General features: G+C 37.6%; 1 protein-coding gene across 3 annotated transcripts in view; it reads right to left on the bottom strand.

Moving 5' to 3' along the window:
* RANBP17 (RAN binding protein 17) overlaps positions 1 to 19745 on the bottom strand; it is a 276378-nt gene extending 256633 nt beyond the window's left edge. For all 3 annotated transcript variants that reach the window (XM_031437777.2, XM_064480090.1, XM_031437778.2), the window contains exons 1-4: positions 19633 to 19745; positions 10975 to 11121; positions 7369 to 7459; positions 1034 to 1200 (exon numbers count right to left, since the gene is read on the bottom strand). In XM_031437777.2, coding sequence (XP_031293637.1) covers positions 1034 to 1200; positions 7369 to 7459; positions 10975 to 11121; positions 19633 to 19650 — 423 coding nt within the window. In that variant the 5' untranslated portion in view covers positions 19651 to 19745. The remainder of the gene's footprint in view (positions 1 to 1033; positions 1201 to 7368; positions 7460 to 10974; positions 11122 to 19632) is intronic.
* Between the last annotated feature and the right edge of the window lie 504 nt (positions 19746 to 20249).

Raw genomic sequence — 20249 nt, 5'->3', positions numbered from 1 at the left:
AGATTTCAAGCATTACACTATATGATGGAGTTACATCTTACACAGGGATTAAATTTTAAAGTTACTGTATAAGCAATAAAATCTGAAAAAGTGCTAATTACCCCAAACTGCCAGTAAATCGACACTGAACCATCTCTCAAATAATACAAACTGCCAGTTTTCCCCTGAAAATTGTAACAGGTCATTGCTTCTTCAGCAGAACACCAGGTAAGTACTTTCCTTACAATTAGGGATAACATTTGTACGAAAAAAATATGTATCTTCAAATATCTGATTCATAATGTACAGGGCATGATGGTCATGCAGGAACAGAAAAGGGCAGATTTCAGTTTCCCGTATCTCACTCCAGAATGTGAAATACAAGTGGAATCATTGGCACAATTTAAAGGCGTGTCCTCCTGCTTTTCTTTTTTCTTTCTTCTTTCCTTTCCTCTTTTTTTTTTTCAGTTCAAATACCTGAATTTGTGTAAGTTAAATGTGCATATGCTGTAACTTTAATCACTTAGGTTAAAAACATTCTTAAGGAGCTAGTATGACTCAATCTGATATAATGTAAACATTTTTTAAATATATATCTTAAGTTAGAAAACCTATTGAAGTACTAGTGCTAGGCTTTACTAGGTCACTATGCAAACTTATGTAAATTAGTTAACTTTTCTAAGCCTCAGTTTTCTCATTTACAAAATGAAATCCCCTTCAGAGGTGTAATGAACATTAAATTAGATAATACATGAAAAACATATATATGTTTTGCATATATGCAGTACACAGATACACAAGGTTAGAAATGATCGAACGTATGTTTTTGAAATTAGAAAACATTATAATTTGATTCTTCTGGCTTGAAAGTTATATGACATGATCCTCTTTTACTGGCAATAAAAAACACAGGCTCCAGAGGGTAAACAATAAATCATAATTAATATGGAACTGGTAGTCACAAAAACCACCATATAGCTTTAAGAAAAGCAGTTTTCCAAAAACCAAAAAAAGCAACTAGTGATGTTCTTATAATGTAATAACATCTTCTTACCTGAAGAAACTTCTTCACATCGGCAATAATTTCTCTGAAGACAAGCTGGTCTTTCTGAACCTCAAACCACCCCAATTTAGTGATTTTAGCGATGACCTGAATTAGAGCTTGGATGACAAAGGGAGCCAGCTTGGGCTGTGATGCCACATAATTAAGAATGTAGTTTCCTGTGAAAAAAAAAAATATTCTGTGATCATTGGGACTTTTCAGTAACATAATGTGACTCATGTGAAAACAGGTAGTGATGACACGTTATTTGACAAAGTTAATCCCTTTTCCTAACATATGTACTTATTTACATAGTCAGTTTTCCTATAAGGCTTACTTTGAAAAAGCAAATTTGTTTCAATTCAACTGACATCAGGAGAAAATGTGAGTATAGTGTGAATGCCATGTTTGTTTTTGCATAATTTCATGTAGGAAAAAACACTAGGTTAATACAGAAAACTGCAACTAAGCCAAACGAACCAAGCCATACTCAAAATGCATAAACCTCAAAGATCTATTAGCTATCTCAGTTCATCTCATGTGTTATCAGCCGCACCCACGCTTTCTGGTGTGATAATTTTCCAGCCTTTTTCAGATCACCTTCCTCCCACCACTTAGTGATAACTCACAAAATGCAACCCTTAGGAAGTCCAGTTCTACAACCAACCTTCAGGTCTTCTTCAAGATATAGTCATATTTATTCTACCATTTAGTATTTCTTAACCATTTAACATGTATAAAACTCTACTATGCTTTTTATTAGATGTCTATCTTTTTAAAATATATTTCCATAATCCCATTTCTCTAATAAGCTCTGTGGTTTTACTGTATAACACTGCATAGCACACTTTTAGGAATGCATGTCATATTCTAGCCAAACTGACTACACACTACCCTGGTTTAAGTGGCAGAAAAAATACAAACAGTACAATACGATAAAATAAATATATAAATTAAAGAAAGTATGAACAGGAATAGTAAAGTAAAGCCTGGAATAAAATTAATATACCAAAATCATTACAAGTGGGTAGCAAATTCTGCTGTGAGCTACCAGGGGACTCAGTAATTGAGGTAACAAATACGCCACTAAGTCTATTAGAAAAATATAAGAAGAAAAAAGAAAAGATTCTCTTTCTTCTTTGGCCCCAAAGGCCAGCATGCCATTTGGGAAAAGAGTGAAGAAAAAGTAACTACTTCAATACTTAACTAAAAATAGCTTTAATGGAAACAACTCCAAAATCCAACAACACTTTCAAGCCTACTATGGTATTGGTTGTTTTTACTCAACAGCTGTTCTTGACAACTGTAGTGAGAACCTTCACATAAAAAAAGTTCTCGTGACTAGCATATTTCAACATTAACTTTTATTAGCATCAAAATTACACAGTGACACAAACTAAAAACTAAGATGAAAAAGCACAGATTTTCCTAGCATTAGGAGAAATCTAAAAGAAGTCTCTCCTTTGGATTACAGTAATATGGTTCTCCTTCAATACATGTAATCTTTTATTTCAATAACAAAACTTAAGAAAATGACAGTGCCTCCTGAATATAAAAGAAAATCTGATTTACTTCTATTACTTTTATTTTTAATATCTTGAAAATTTTTAACCTGGAGGGGATGTGAGGAATCCATATGTGGGCAGTAGTAATCACTAGGAGGGTAATTTCAAAATAATAAGACGATCAAATAGGAGACAAACCATGCTTCACATCTAAGTTAGGTACCAAAAAGCACACCTTCCCAAACTGCCTGAGCAAAAGTACTAGCTAATAAGTTTATTATGTAAGGCAAAAAAGAAAAAATTTACTAGACTATATTTCTGTTATTTTAGCTGAATGTTTTACATAAAATAATCTCACATTATGCTTACCGCAAGACCTATAATACTGTTCCACTTTAGTAAACAAGTGCCACTTATGAAAAGTAAAACAGCAATCTCATCACCACTAGCCCAAGATAACAGGGAAAAGCCATGCCAAGGAGAAAATGAAATGTTCAGAAAGACACAAGGGAGAATGAAGTAAAGTAAGTGGGAAAAATTCCCAGACAAAAGTTAACAGAAAGTTGAAAAGCTATATACTAGAGGTTCTTTGAGTGTCAAAAATGCCTATATGACAATAACAACAATATTTAGCATTTATCAAACAAGTTAGAAAATAAAACTGCTTCCCAGAAAAAAATCTCATGTAGCTGTCACAACAATGTGAAGACATTGCTATTGTATTACTACTACTATTATTGTTTCTTAGACAAAAGAATATGAAGTTTAATTTGTCAAAGTGGCCAAACTGGGACCCTGAGTCAGGTTGTCTTGGTTTATTTGGAGTTTTTGTTTGCTGCTTCCAAATACTGGCCAAACCATACATTTTAATAATAATTAGTAATTCAAAACTCTTCTAAGTCCAAACTTGTAGACAGTCTTTTGTAGTTTATTCTCATTAGAATAACACTTTAGGCATTACACATTATGGAAATTTAATATGAAATACTTTTCGACTAATTGAAGTCAAGTAAAAAATATGCCACAAAGTCTATCAGAAAACATACAAAAAGAAAATAAAAGAAAAAGGAAAGATTAACTTTCTACTTTGCTCTCAAAGGCTAACATGTTATTTAGGAAAAAAGTAAAGAGAAGGTAAATACCTTAACATTTAACTACAAATGCTTTGATGGAAATAACTCCAAATGCTGTGAACACAAAAATTTGAGCTATAATCTATGCCTAGGGAGCTAGCTTATGAAATATTTGGAGAGAAAGAATACATAGGACAGAAAAAAAAAATAACCTACTGTAAGAAGATTAAGATAAGACTTAGGAGAAATTGAAACCTTCGCACATTGCTAGTGGGAATGCAAAATGTACAAGCACTATGAAGCACAGTTTGGCAATTTCCTTAGAAGTTAAGCATAAACTTACTCATGACCCAGCAATTCCACTTGTTCGGAATCTAGTCCAGAGAAATGAAAACATATATCCACACAAAGATCTGTAAGTCAATGTTCATTGTAGCATTATTCAGTGGTCAGAAAGCAAAAACAACCCATGCCCATCAAGTGGTGAATGGATAACAAAAAGTCATTTATCTATATAAAGGAATATTATTCTATAATAAAAAAGAATAAAATACTGACACATGCTACATCATGGATAAACCTCAAAAACATTTTGCTAAGTGAAAGAAGCTAGATGCAAAAATACCAAACATGGTATGATTTTATGTATATGAAATATCCACAAAAGGTCAATCTACAGAGGCAGAAAGTATCTTAGAGGCAGGTGGTATGGGAGCAGGACTGACTGTAAATGAGCATGGGAATTCTGGGGGGTGATGGAAATGTTCTAACACTGAATTGTAATGATATTCACACAACTCTGTAAATTTACGAAAAATCAAATACTGTACACTTAAAACTATATATGGTATATAAACTGTACCTCAATAAAGCTGTTTGAAGGGAAGTTAAGAAGGGAAGAAAGACATAAGCAGGGAAGGAAGGAAGGTGGAGGAAGCGTGGGAGGAAGAGAAGGAGAACTGGTTGATTTATATAGGTAATTAAACTTAAGCTACACTTGTATTTGAATAGACGATTAAGGGTAACATTTCAGGCTAAAGAAACAACGTAAGAAAAAGCACCAAGGCAGAAATAACATGGCATAAGGGAAAAACCTTCTGGTACAACTAACAGGCTAGTGCCAATGAAGACATAAGGCTACAAGGATGACATTACAAGCTCATGAACGGACTTGAATACTAAGCTGAGGAAATGGTATTTGACTGATAAGTAATAGTAAGTCATTGTTAATTATACTAATAAAAGTAGAAAATAGTGTGCTGAACACAGAGTTCAGGCAATAGAGTTAAGGCTGGGAAATAATGAGATATGTAGTCTGGGACTGTATCATGAAAGAATGAGAATTTTGGAGTTGATGTAATAAAGACAATGTGACTGTTGAGGCAATCTTTACATTTTCCATTTTAACTGACATGCCAACTATTTATTGACACATGTCAGACAGACACAGCATAACATTCTAATCTACTTGCAGATGCAAGAGTAGTAAGCCAAACCCAAGAAACTCACAAAGGAAACTGTGGTACAAGCAGACAACGGCATACCAGTCAGCGCTAAAAAGAAATTACCTACCAAGCCATGAAAAGACATGGACAACCTTAAATGCATATTACTAAGTAAAAGAAGCCAATCGGAAACGGCTATACAGAGTATAACTCCATCTATATAACATTCTGGGAAAGGCAAAACTATAGAAGCAGTAAAAAGATGAATGGTAGCCAGAGATTAGAGAGGAGAGAAGGATGAATAACCAGAGAACACAGGCTTTTTAGGGCAGTGGGACTGTTCTGCATAATACTATAATGGGGGATATGTGTCATTACATGCTAATCCAAATCTAGAGAATGCACAACACCAAGAGTGAACACTAATGTAAACTACGGACTTTGGATGGTAATGATATGTCACTGTAGGTTCATCAGTTGTAACAATTGTACCCTCTCTAGTGCAGGATGCTAACAATGGGAGAGGATATACTTGTGTTGGGGCGGAGGCCATAGGGGAATTCTCTGTACATTTTGCTCATTCTTGCTGTGTGAATCTAAAAGTGCTCTAAAAAAATAAAGTCTATTTAAAATATATGTGTGTATAAAGGCCAAATAAACAAAATCACAATATTTTATTGCAGATTTATAATATTGAATCTTTATTTTTAAAACTATAAATTTCTCTTTTGCTTTCTTATGCACACAAGTTCATGAGAGCATGGATAAATCCTCCTCTAGGTTTTCTTCAGTGTCATAGTTTTTTTTTTGTAGATGATCTTTATCAAGTTGAGGAGGTTCCTTTCTGTTTGGATGGTTAGAGAAATATCAAATATATGAAGCAAATGACAAATCATTATGTGATTTGGCCATTCAAAAACTGAGCTTAAAGAACCACCATAATACTCATTTTAACTTTTCTGTTACACAAATATGAATCATGTGAGCCTCGAGGTTGGAGAACAGAAATGAGTCAACAGTCTACTTCTAATATGAACAAAGATAACAAAAAAAATCCCACCTCAACTATTTGAGCTTTGTCCATATGAAAAACAAACTCACACACACAAATTTTGAAAATACATTACTTCTGACCCCAATGTTCATAGCAGCACTATTTACAATAGCCAAGACATGGAAACAGCCTAAATGTCCATCAACAGATGACTGGATATAAAGAAGCTGTGCTATATTTATAAAATGGAATACTATTCAGCCATAAAAACCGACAACATAGCACCATTTGCAGCAACATGGACCTTCCTGGAGAACGTCATTCTAAGTGAAGTAAGCCAGAAAGAGAAAGAAAAATACCCTATGAGATTGCTCATATGTGGAATCTAAAAAAAAAAGAACATAAATACAAAACAGAAACAGACTCACAGACATAGAATACAAACTTGTGGTTGCCAAGGCGGCGAGGGGTGGGAAGGGACAGACTGGGATTTCAAAATGTAGAATAGATAAACAAGATTATACTGTATAGCACAGGGAAATATATACAAGATCTTGTGGTAGCACACAGCAAAAAAAAATGTGACAATGAATATATGTATGTTCATGTAAAACTGAAAAATTGTGCTCTATACTGGAATTTGACACAACATTGTAAAATGACTATAACTCAATAAAAAAAAAAGAAAATACATTACTTCTGAAAAACATGTTGGTACTTTACAGAATCAATTTTCCAACTATACTAAGTTCCAAGCACTGTTTGTCCACAGACACATTATTTTCCTAATAAGTAGGAATCTGCTTTTGATTCTGTACACATCTCATGTACTTTTGATACAGCATCCTGAGAAATACTGGAGAACTGACTTCTTTTCCATCATTCAGTTGTATATGAAGTTAAGACAATCACTAAGAGCATGGACTCCACAGAAATTGTGTTAAGTTTGAATCACAGCGCTACTTCTTGCTGGCTATGTGATCTTGGGCAAATTATAGGGCCCATCAGATTTGATTTCCTTATTTACAAAATGAGGATAATAGTGCCCACCTCTGAAGTTGGGTAGGTAAAATGAGATAGTACAAATCTTAGTAAATAGTATAGACAATAAAATACTAGTTATTATTATCAAACTAAACAAATACTTTTTTGACTACACATTTTTGTGTAACACATCATCATTCATCACTACACATGTAAAGACTTGATTGCTTAGCTCTAAAAAGTGACATAATAAAATAACTTGCATGCCTGTTCACAGTTTAGCATATCTAAAAGGGAAAAATATTTTTAGAGTGCAACTTGATAAAAAGCATAATAAACCACTTACTGATATCTATTCTCTGTTCAATTGGCAAAGGATTGACTCTGCTAACAAGTTTTGAAAGACATGTTGCTGCAAGGAGTTGAGCATAGGATGTCTGTAAAGAAAAATAAATTTTATTAATTATTGTCATAGAATAATCAAAACACTATGGTAGGAATTTTTCTTAAGAAATAATGGGAATTTTTCTGGTTTTCCAAATTGGCAGATTTACAGTGGATAAAACATATATAAATATATACATATACACACACATATATATGTATAAAATCCCTCATAAGGGTTGAGCAGTTGAGGAAGGTGTAGGTAGCCTTTTCAAGCAACAGCAAGCAATCAAGAAGAAAAAAATGATTATGAACAAGTTCAAGTAAAATACACTTACTATGTCTATACAGTCCTGCATGTTCTGGCCTTTGATTAACTCTTCAAATTTATCTGGTTTCACTCTTCACTATCTTCTGACCACAACAGCCATCTTTCAGTTCCTTTCAATGCCTTTCCCACTCTGACCTCCCAACTTCTCCAGATGCATGTGGACTGTATTCTCTCTGGCCACCAACTGTCTTAACTAAATAGTGTACTCAATCCTTCAAATTTTGGTTCAGTTATTCACCACACTTCCGGCAATTTCTTGTAAAGACAGTCCTTCTTTCTTTTTTATTCCAGACCAGAAGTCAGCAAACTAAGGCCCATAGACCAAATCTTACCTATTTTTGCAAGGCTCATGAGCTATGAATGGTTTTTGCTATTTTAAACAGTTGGAGAAAAAAATGAAAATAATACCTTTTGTGACATGAAAAATAAATGAAATCCAAATTTCAGTGTTCATAAATAAAGTTTATTAAAACACAGCCACACTCACTCATTTACATATTGTCTATGGCTGCTCTCAGGCTATGACACCAGAGTCAAACAGTTAAAACAGTTTGGCATGCACTGCCTCCTACTGCTGCTCAATGCACTAGAAACTGCAGTGATGTACTTTTAACTCCACAGAGCATAAAGTGCCATGAGAATCACCATGAAGTGACACGTACCTTTTATTATTACCAGTGCACATCCGTCATGTCAAAACAAGAAAAGATAGAAACAGACTTCAAATGTCTAACTCTTAAGGCACAGCGGAATGTGGATTATTCTGTTATTGAATTAGATAGCAAAGCAATGCGCTTTTTATGCAGTGGCACTAAAGCTGTCCTAAAAGAATTCAATATATGTTGACAACATCAGACTAAGCACTCATGCCAATACTCTTAACTCACAGGAAATCAACAACCAGAAAAAGGAGAAAATTTAAAACAGAATATTTCATAATAATGGAATTTCTCCACAAAAAATAAAATAAAATAAAGTAAGGTTGCAACCAAAGTTAAGTTTTGATATGACTCATTTGTTAGCCAAGCAAGAAAAGCCACTTATCAACAGAGTTAATTCAATCATCATTATTTTATTGCAGTGGCTGAAGTTACACATGCAGAGAAAATAAACTTCAGACTCGTAGCCTTTTGGTGAGAACAATGCCCAGACTACTGAAGACATTGGAGTTACATCAAAAGTCAATTTCAAACAAGGGGAATGATTTGCCTTAGTTCTTGATGAGATGACAGATGAGTTGACAGATGTTATGAACATGTACTGCTCACACTGTTACAGATATTAGCTGTTTATTCCAGAAGTCAATACTAAGTTTGAAGTGACCAAAGAATTAATCTCTATGAAGAGTCTGCATGCAACTACTGGCCAGAATATTTTCAAAGAAGCTGAGAAAACACTAATTCCCTACAACCTGAAACAGTATCTGCCAAAATGTGTCACAAATGGTGGTAAAAATATATGAAACAGAAATGGTTTAGTTGAATACATTTACAAAGCTTGTAAAAATGTGTCTAAAGCCTATCGGTTATTCCCTCTATTATTCATCAGTAGATACTCTGTAGTAAGTATCTGAATCTATCACGTGTTAATGAGTCAGTGGTGCTAACAGTTCAATTCACTTTCATGAATTTATCTTCAGTTCTGGGAATTTCTGTCAGAAACAGAAGATGAAAATCCTGATTCGCCCCACCACACAGCTTGGCAGTGGTAAAGTTTTATTGCAATATTTTTTGCTCAGGGCTGAGAGAAGTTTTTCTGAATAAGAAGAATCATTTTAAACTACTGTTGAATATTAACTGGCTTTTGAAATTAGCTTTTGCTGCAAACTTGATTATGTTTCTCAATGAATTCAACCTAAAGTTATAAAATTTTCTAAAAGGCAAACAGTGCTTAGTACTTATACGAAACTTACAATGCAACAGTCATTCCAACAACTAACACTGACTGAATCGCAAGTAATAGTAAGCTGCTCTACACACTTTCCACGCTATCAAATGTTCAAACGAGAAGAATTCTATTCCTGAGTATATTTTCTGAACTCAAACTACAGTTCCAGCAGCACTTTTTTTGGACTTTGATGCAACTGCAAAGGAAATTTCCATATTTCAAATCTGTTTAACTGAGCAATTGAGGAGCCTCCACCTAACCTTCAATTGGAAGTGATTAATCTACCATGTGATGACATCCTAAAAGGCAAGTATCAAGCTTTAACAGAATTCAATACATGCCTTCTAAATGATGAGTATGCTTAATCAAAATCTTATGCTCATGGATTGGTATCAATATTAGGCATTACCTATCTGCATGCGTAAGACATTTTCAAAGATAAAACTGGTAAGGTCTCACTACAGATCAGTATTAACATATGATGATTTGCAATCAATGCTAATGATAAGAAACCCTCTGAACCCCAATTAAGCAAAATGTTATCCCCAAAAGAATAATTTCATCCTTTTCATTAGTAGACTTAATTACAAACAAAACAAAACAAACAAAAAAAAAACTCGATTATCATGTTAAATTTCATCAATACACTTTGTGGAAATTTGTTTTTTCTCTTCATATAGACATACTTACAAAACATCTTTGATTTTGCCTCTTGGCCCACAGAGTCTGAATTATTTACCATCTGGCCCTTTACAGAAAAAGTTTGCCAATCTATGCCACATAGAGCCTATAGTTTCTTACTGCAGCACATATAGCTCTTTATTTACACCTATGCCTCCCCAACTAAACTATGCATTACTTTAATGTATGTACATAAAGCAGGTAGTTAGTAAACAATGCCTTGTTTTACATTTAAGTATTTGCTAAATGACTGCTGAATAAATGGCTATGAATTTCTAAAAGGGAGGCAGGCAAGAAATAGTTAGCATTCCTCTGATTCATTCCTTCACGTTTCATAGTTAATTACATCCTGTCTCTCCCACCTAGACTTTTTTTTTTTTAATTCCAACTTTCTAAAAATGTAACTTCTGCCACTGGTAGAAGATACAAAAAGGGGCCAAGAGGAATCAAGAAACTATTTTGATTCATGCCTATTTCCACCTCTTGGGCTCTCCCCTAAATTTGCTCTCCAGGTTTTCCAATTCTTTGACAGTGAAATAAACTAGAGTAAAAAGACACGTGATAATGCCTATCAGTTATTAACCTGCATTGCTAACCTAGACGAAATTCATTAACACTGACATATATCTACTGATCTTTCATCGTTAATTGCTGTTATCAAATACTTACTGTTCCTTGTTCTAACAAAAGTTGACACTTGCTGAGACATTCTGGGCTGTCAATAAGTTCCAGGAGTGCTTTCTCAGCCTCTATTCTTTGTGTAAGATCAGTCCCTATGTAGAGATGAGTACATAATACTTCCAATTCAGCCAAACTCTTGAGAAGAAAAAAAAATTAACATTTTACTTGAGTGAAAAAAAGAAGGTAAATATATTAATCACAGGAAACAAGGGATACAAATATCGTACCTGTATGCATCATTTCAATAAATGCTTACTGAGCTACCACTACTTACTAGGGGTCACAGTGGTGAACCAGAAAAGGCAACTCTCCTACCTCTAAATTATTTACATTAATAGTTCTGTGATGGAAAAGTAAGAGTATAGAAAAAGGAGGACTTGCCTAATCCAAGAGGTTAGAAAAGACTTGCCTGAAGTAGGAACATTTATGCTGACCTGAAAGGGTAAGCATAAGAAAAAGACTAGACAGCAGTCCAGGCAAAGAAACAGAATTTACCAGGGCCCAGAATGGAGCTTAATCATTTCAAGACATTAGTCAGTCAGTGTGACTGGTAAAAAGACAGCAAGGAGATGCCAAATTAAAGCTAAAGAGAAGGGTGGGAGGAATTATCAAGTGCAAGTTGCAGATGTTATTCCAGTTTACATTCTTTTTCAGATTGTAAGAACTTCTGTGGTTCTGTCTATAAAAAAGAAAAGATATAAATATATGTTGATGTGGGTCTTCTAAACCAATGCCTCATAATACTGCAGGTGAACTATGTCACAATTTTCAGGAACTATGACTTGACCTATGTTGCGTATAGCAATGTAGTAACTAGCTATCATGTTGCAGCCTCCTATTTCATGGACACAAAGAATAACCCATTCTATTTATAAATATAATTTCATCTGAAGATATAGGATACATGGATAAAATCTGAACATTTTAAAATGAGTTCAGTACTCCTCTTGGCTTTTAAGAATTTTTGTTAAAGGCATCTTTACTAAAACAAACTATTTCAGTTTGAAGTTAGAGAATTTCTCTTTGGAGGACAAAAAAAAAAACTGGTACAGATTTCGATGTCAAGTGGGCATTATGATGGTAATGGGATACTCATAAAGAAATGATATTTTTTATCCTTTCTGGCCTCAATTTTTATGTGGCAGCCTTACAGCTGTTCTAGTCTGAACATTCCCTCAAATGCAAATAGCCCTTTGCCTAATAGGAACACATAAGAAACACTGCAAGAGACCTCCTCTAGCTCCCTTTATTCTTTTCACTTCTCTCTCCTTCTTAGCTTCTTTATGGCATTTGCCACTTTTCTATCCAGGTCAGAGCCCAACATTGGAGACCAGCGAATTTTCTGCTAGAGCAAACATAAAAGCACAAAAGAAAGGTTTCAAATGGATAAATTAAGATAAAGGACCTCAGATGAGCCACATTTTAAACATTTCCTTCACCTAGGTTGGCCCAACAAGCCCTCAGAGTGCTACTACAAACTGCTCATAATATTAAAATGCATAGAAAATTTATTGTTCATGAATACATATGAATTCCCACATTTTCTCCAAGAGTAAGAAACACAAAAATGAAAAGAGCTACCTTTTTCTCTCTCATAACTTGTGATCAACCTCAGAGGTCTTTTCCTTCAATCTAATAAATGTGAAGGGCTGAATTTTGGAGCTGATAGTACCCAGAATAATTTAATGATAAACTGATCCCGCTGTCATGCATTTATCTAGGTCTAACAGTCTCTGAAGTAGATTCTGTGTATAAAAGGAACGAGGCCAGAAATAGTGACAAGACCTACCTCTTTAAAAACAAAAGGCAGCAAAAAAGTGAGACTGACAACAGTGTATACCTCACAGGTTTGTGAGAGGATTAAGTAAGTCAGGGCCATACAAATTCTGGCACACAGCATACACTGCAAAGACTAGTTGTTTATTATCAGTGTTACCCAATAATAACATTGCAATGGGTGGAACTACATCCCCCTAAACCATATATGCAACTCCCAACCTCCAGTACCTTTGAATGTTACCTAATTTGGAAATAGGGTTTCTGCAAATCCTTAAATTAAGGATCTAGAGATGAGATCATCCTGGACTTACAGTGGACTCTAAATCTAATGATTCATGAGAGGGACCTCTGAGATCAGGGACACAAGGGAGAAGGTCATAGGAAGAAGTCAAAAAGACTAGGGTAACGCATCCACAAGCCAAGGAACATCAAGGACTACCAGCAGCTATCAGAAACTAGGGACAACACAAGGAACAGTTTCTCCCTCAAGGTCTTTAACAAGAGACCAACCCTGTCAGCACATTAGTTTCAGATTTCTGGCCTCCATAACGATCAAAGAATAAATTTCTGTTGTTTTAACCCACCCAGTTTGTGGTAATTTGTCACAACAGCCCCAGGAAACCAAAACAAACATTAATATTAATCATTTCAATAGTACCTTATGTAAATCTATTTGGAACGATTCTGGAAAAGGTTTGGAAATTTTTTGTCTGTTTTGCCATACTGATTTAAGAGACCTCAATACAGAACAAGTCTGGAGTATATTTAAACACTGTTTATGTCAACAATGTTACCAATTACTCTTTTCTCCAAAGGTATTTTAAATTATTAACCACTGAAAGATAGTGCAAGATGAAAAAGGGAAAAGTTTGAATTTTCTCTTAAGATTGAAACAATATTCTTTCACTGTAGTGACAATTAAACAAATGCCTGTCATACTAAATCATTTTAGAGAAAAGGATACATTCACAAAGATCCTTACCCTGTTGAAAAGCATTATGTAAACTTTTCACACAGTTAAACTCACAATGTGATGACTGCTGAGCGACCAAACTTCTGATTAGTATTTGATTTTCCAGAGAATGTTTACAGAGACTTTCTTTTTCATGGTGAATTGATAAATTTGCATCTTAGTTGATACTTACTTTGGAAATGGGGTTTATGAAAATCCTTAAATGAGATCATCCTGGACATACATATACATTAATGTCTGAGAATATGTGAGCATAGAATGTTTCAGAGAAATGGATACCTTCTCAATTTGTTGACAAATCAGTCATGAGTTATTAAAGCTTCTAAAAGGCTTCATGTGAACATCAGAAGACCATATAACAGGTAGAACAAGTAGAACTGGACATCACCTAACTCCTGTAGATTAACTATTAAACATAAACAGACAGCACCCAACTTCCATAGCCTAGGAGACAATGACATAATCCTGCCTACAGCCTAAATAAGGATCATCCAAGTTACTTTGGACTCATTTCTGGCCTTTGTATTTGACACACAACTCCTAAATGATGGGACTTCTTTCTATACAGTAATTCCCACACATGTATCTATTGACAGGTAAATGCTTAGTAAAAGAAGCAAGACAAAAGAGTATATATTGTATAGTTCTATAGTAGAAGAAAGCAGATCAGTGATTTCTAGCTGGGATGGGAAGAGAGAGTGGGAGAGGAGGATGGGGGAGCAGCAAGGTGGGATTACAAAGGGGCATAAAGAAACTTTTGGGGGTGATAGATTATGTTCACTATCTAAATTTCAGTGAGTTTCACAGGTATATACTTATGTCAAAATTCATCCAGCTGCACATTTTAAATATGTGTAGTTTATTATTTGTCAATTTTACCTCAAGAAAGTTGAAAAAGAATTTTTGTTCTGGGGAGAAATATCCCCTAATAGCACAACAATAAATAGATGAACCACAAAAATCCTATCTCAATTAAATTTAAACTATTTTTGATTACTTCCCTATTATCTTTCTTGCCTTCTGGAATTAAACTTTTTGACTACCATTAGTAGAAAATGCCTTCATCTTGAAGTTACTCATTTCCCACAAATTATTTGTTTTTCCCTCCCTTTTTACTACCTTTTCCTGAGCATATCTGAAGGCTTATTCCTGGGTCTCTTAGAACTCTTCCTTCTACAATGAACTGGATAATATTCATTTTAGTGCTTTATAGTTTACAAAAGTACTTCCATTTTCTATTTTTTTAAACAAATCCTAAAAAAGAAGACTCCTGTGAAGCACATATTTTAGCACACCCATTTTACAGACCAAAAAAAAAAAAAAAACTGAGGCTGAGAGATCAAATATACTTATGTTGCTCAAGACCTAACATAAGAGTATATGGTCAATTTTGAGCTAAATCCAAATCTACAGGCCCCAAGTACATGTTGTCTCTCACCATCCTGCCATCTTGTCACCCTTTATTTCAGTCATCATCTACCTGCAGATGATGTCCTAGTCCATATTTTCAACCCTGTCTGTTCACCACCTTTACATTCACTTACAAATGTCTTCTTGGAAAGCCAGAGAGATGTTGAAAACAGCCCTAAAATGTCAGAAACAGAATTGAACATACTTCCCCCAGATTTCCACATCAAGTGTCCCTTTGTTCTCAGTGGTTTCAAAGGTTTAGAACAGAACCTAGATTTACAATCTTGATGTTATCTTTGGCTCTTCCTTCTCCTTAGTCCCTCTGGTATAATTAAGAGTTTGGCCTTGCCCAAAGAAAAGTCTGGCCTTTGCCCTCAGGTTCCAGGAGTAATCTCTGCTTAGGGCAGAGGAGTGCCAGAGGGGAGAGGGGGATGCAGCTGGTCACACCCTATAGTCTTAAACCGGTGGCTGGCCACACCAGAAAGACCAACCATGTGTTTTAGGGTGGGGACTTTGGATCACATGGTGTCATTTGACCTAAAGACTGAGATCAATCATATGGCAAATCAACCAGTCAATCATGACCACCTGAAGAAGCCCCAATAAAAACTCCAGAACTCAAAGCTCAAGTGAGCTTCTCTGTGTGCAATACGCAGTGCATACTGCCACACACACATGCTGGGAGAGTAACATGTCCTTCAGACAACAAAAGCTTTGTTTTGAACCCTCCCAGACTCTGCCCTATGTACTTGTCTTTAATCAATTTTAATCTGTGTACTTTCCTGATAACATAATAAACTGCAACCATGAGTATGATAGCTTTCAACGAATTCTGTGAGTTCTTCTGCTAAATTATCAAACCTGAGGGTGGTAAGGGGAAACTCCCAAATATGCAGTTGGTATCAGAAGTGAGGGAGTCTTGTGAACTGTGCTCTCAAGCCTCACTGTTTGGCTAATTCCAAGTCTATACCGAATTTGTCATAAAGACCTGCGAATCCTTTTAAAATAAAGTCCTACCTCTATATGATATTCACAGACAGCAGAGCCATAGTACAGTATTTCCTAACTGTGGCCCACAGTGCTCTGGATTTCTTTAGGGGCTTCTTTGGGAATGAGAGTGGGAGCTCTGGAATCCATCCAATTATTAAGTGACCTCAAGCAAACTATTTAAACTTTGTAAACCTCACTTTTGAAATTACAGCTAGTAATACCCACCTCAGAAAACAACTGTGAAGATTAAGACAAAAAAGATGACAGAAAGCTTAACCCAGTGCCTGGCACATAGCAGATCAACACAAATAATCTCTTCAGTTAATTATAAAACACCGTATTGGTCTTCTGTGTATAATTTCTCCCATTCAAATCCATAATGCCAGCATCCTCCCAAGACCTCCTTGTCGTCATGTTACCATCATGCTCAAATAGTTCACAATCACATCTAGATCAAATCAGGTAGCCTGCTGGGTATTAAGAAGCATGGCTATAGTTTCAGGTTCTGGAAAAATCCTGAAAGCAAGAAACGATCACCCAACTGTATCTCCTAAATTTTTCCTAATGCTGTCTCTCAATTCTCTTTAAGCTCTCCATGTGACATCTAAAGAGCCTACCTCTTACTTGTTCCCCAAAATATCTTTCTTCAATCTGTCCCCTGTCCCCTAACCTGGACTGTCTCCTCTCAGATAATCCAGGTCCATTTCTTCCTCTACAACAGAGTACGCTGACCCACAGCTTCCTAACTAGAATGCATGTGCCTTGAATAGGTTATAGGTATGTCTGGGATATTGATGCCCTTGCCCTCCGGCCAGTTAGGCTTTTGGTTATAAGCAGTTTACAACAATGAACCACACAATTACCGTTTCTTATGTTTACCATGATGTGAAAAATACTGTGGAGCAATGACAAAACCTGACCTTACACAAATCCATTTCTTTACTCATAATAATGATGTAATTTTTTTTTACTAACTACCCTGTTGGGTAGATAACAGTAAGATATTGGTATGAAAGAATATGGAATTATGAGTTATTAGAACTACTCTAATTCTGTAGCCTTGAGCAAGTCACAATCGTTCTAAGGTTCAGTGTCTTTAGGAATAAAATGTAGATACAAGCACATACAGTGAGGCAACTGGTTCCAGGACCCCTGGCAGATACCAAAACCCAAGGATGCTCAAGTCCCTTATATAAAATGGCATAATATTTGCCTATCTACAACCTATGTACATCTTCACTATACATCTTTCCCTACATACATTAAATCAACTCTAGATTACTTACAATGCCTAATACAATGCACATGATATGTAAATAGCTGTAAATTCAACGTAAAAGCTATGTAAATAGTTGCCAGTGTGCAGCAAATTCAAGTTTTTTAGAACTTTCTGGAATTAAAAAAATATATATTTTCAATCCACATTTGGTCAGATTCACAGATGCGAAACGCATGCACACAGCAAGCCAATCATACATATATATATACCTCTCAAGCTAGCAGCAGGGTTCAAAATCTACAACAAGCATGCGCAAACTCAAAATGTTAGGTACCAGTTATCATCAGTAACAAAGGCTGCTTGAGTTAACTGGGTAACAATATGATCCCATAGGCTGAAAACAATTCAAACTGAGAAGGTTCAGAGTTTTTTTTTTCTGGCCCCTCAAACTGTCAGATCTTTTATTTGTCCAGCTCTACTTTTAAGCTGCCCAGAGCTGCCATGAAATATATTCCTGGGAAACCAATTTGGGTAGTTTTGGCAGTAGCAGCTAATTTTTCCAACACTACCTAAGTATGACAAAGTCTTCCAGGACCAGAAGATTTACTATTACACATCATCCTTCCAAGTCTGAAAACATTCCAAACTTTCACCATCCTTTTTAATTCACCCTCAAGATTTACTGAACTATTAACACCTGTTTACCTATTTACAATCCCTAAGTCCTCCCTGTGTGATTCTTCCTGTGAAGATTTCTCAAAGGGCATACTAAAATGGTAATAAATAGTTATTATTTTGACCTGGAGACGCATAGAAATGACAAGGAGTCAAAAGGTAATGTGTCAGGCTCACAACCTCTTGAGCTGTCAATTACTTGACAGGAGTGGCTGGTTGAAAAGAAAAAGACCTTTTGGAAGACTCAGTAAGTAATGGGTCACTGTAGTCACAGGGGGTCCAAAGAAATCTATAAAGGGATATGACACTTAGATACACTGTCATATTATGAAATTGCTTACCTCTCCAAAGTCATCTCCTGTCATCCAGTCTCTCCTACTCCCTTCCTTTTATATGGACCCTATGCTCCAGCCAGACTGAACTTCCTGCTGTGCGCCATGTTCTTCCTTAATTCTTTGCCTTGGATCATACTCCCTTTTGCCTCTATACCCATTCCCTTCTTCTTCGCCTGGCCAACTTCTACAATTCTTTCAAGATCCACTAGACTGCAAGTTCCCTGAGTGTACAAGTCATAAAGTTTTGCTAGAGCAATATATAAAGTGCCTAGCAAAATAGGAAGTAAATAAGTGGATGAACGGAAGCTCAAAAAAGCTTGCCTGAGAAGCATAGCAACTCTGCCTCACTCCTTCCCAACACACACACACACACACACACAGACACACACGATTAACTACTACTTGTCAATGTTCCCCCTGATATCCTGTGATTATCTGTGTATCACTTTTCACATGTACCGCAATTGTCGGTGAATTCCATGAGGGCAAGGATGGATAAGATGATGTAATCCCTTACCCCAGAACTTTGCACAGTACTTGGTGGGGGGAGGGGGTACTCTCTATAATTATGCCTGTTGAATGGATAGCTGGATGCATATGCCATAGTGCCCGAGAATACGTGAGCCTTCTTCCTCAAGCATCCCATCCGGACCATCTCTGCGCTCCTAGCGCGCGCCCTGCTCCCGTTTCTTCCTCCAATCAGGCTGCAGCCGAGCCCTCCTTCGCAACTCCCTATAGATACAGCCCTGGCCCGCTCTGGCCAATTAAAGTCCAACTGCTGCGCTGCTCCTTTGGCGGACCCATGCCCCATCTCGAGCCCCTGAGTGTGTGGAGGCTGACCACGGAGCCGCGGCCGGCGGCGCGGCGGGAAGGCTGGTCCTGCCCGGCTCCCACCTGCCAGGGAGCCGCCAAAGCCGCCCTGGACGCCGCGCGGCAGCGCCGGGGAGGGCAGGCTCCCGCGCCGCTGGTCCTCAACATCCGCACCTCCCCCGAGGGGCGAGCTCCTAGCCTGGCTCCTGCCCCTCCACCCGCCACTCCCGAGCTCGGGCCGCCTCTTCCCCGGGCCCGGGCTCCGGCCCAGGGTGTGCAGCCCAGGCCAGTGCCTGGGGCCGGGGGCCGGCGGCTTGGGCTCCGGGGCACCGGGCCGCCCACCCTTGGCCCCGCGGCCTCCGCTGCCGGCCTCGGCCCTCAGTCTCCAGACCCCAGCGTCCCGCCGGGTTCCCGGGGCGGCAGAGCGGGGACCCCGCGGCGCAGAGCGCACTGACCTGGAAGTGCAGCGCCATCTTCCCGGGAGGCGGCGCCCGTCGGCGCCCCGAGCGCCCGAGGGGAGGGAGCGTAGGCGGGCGCCGCGGAAGCCCCAGCCGCCCGCGGGGTCCCTGCGCCGGTCGCTCACCCGCTAGTCGCCTCAGCCGCGCGCGGCCTCAGCGTTCGAAGCTCCGGACAGGGCGGGGTCGGGGGCGGGGCGACGGAGGAGGCGGCGCGCGCTGGGCGGCCCGAGAGGGGTGGGGCCTGGAGACTCAACCGACCCTCGCGCTCAAGTTTGAACCATCCGTGGCTACCTCAGGTGAGTCGAGACCTCTGACCTCTGTCCTTTGACACAACCATGACAACCCAACTGTCAGCCAGGACCCCTGACTCTCACATCTCCCGCAGACTCTCTTGACTTCTAACCCCTACAGCACAACTATTGCCTGTGGCTTCTGACTTCCCCATCTCCACAACTTTTCTTGTCCCCTGACACCCACTTGCCCTGGTAATCAGCCGTAACCTTTGACCCCTACGTGCCAATTGCAGTTTTTGACCCTTGACTCCCAGAATCCAACTTCCACTCTTTTTAAACTTTATTTTGGTCAGAATTAAACTGACACTATCTACATGTTGT

Source organism: Camelus dromedarius, chromosome 27 (genome assembly GCF_036321535.1).
Source record: "Camelus dromedarius isolate mCamDro1 chromosome 27, mCamDro1.pat, whole genome shotgun sequence".
Classification (NCBI taxonomy): Eukaryota; Metazoa; Chordata; class Mammalia; order Artiodactyla; family Camelidae; genus Camelus; species Camelus dromedarius.
This window is presented reverse-complemented; position numbering and strand designations above follow the sequence as displayed.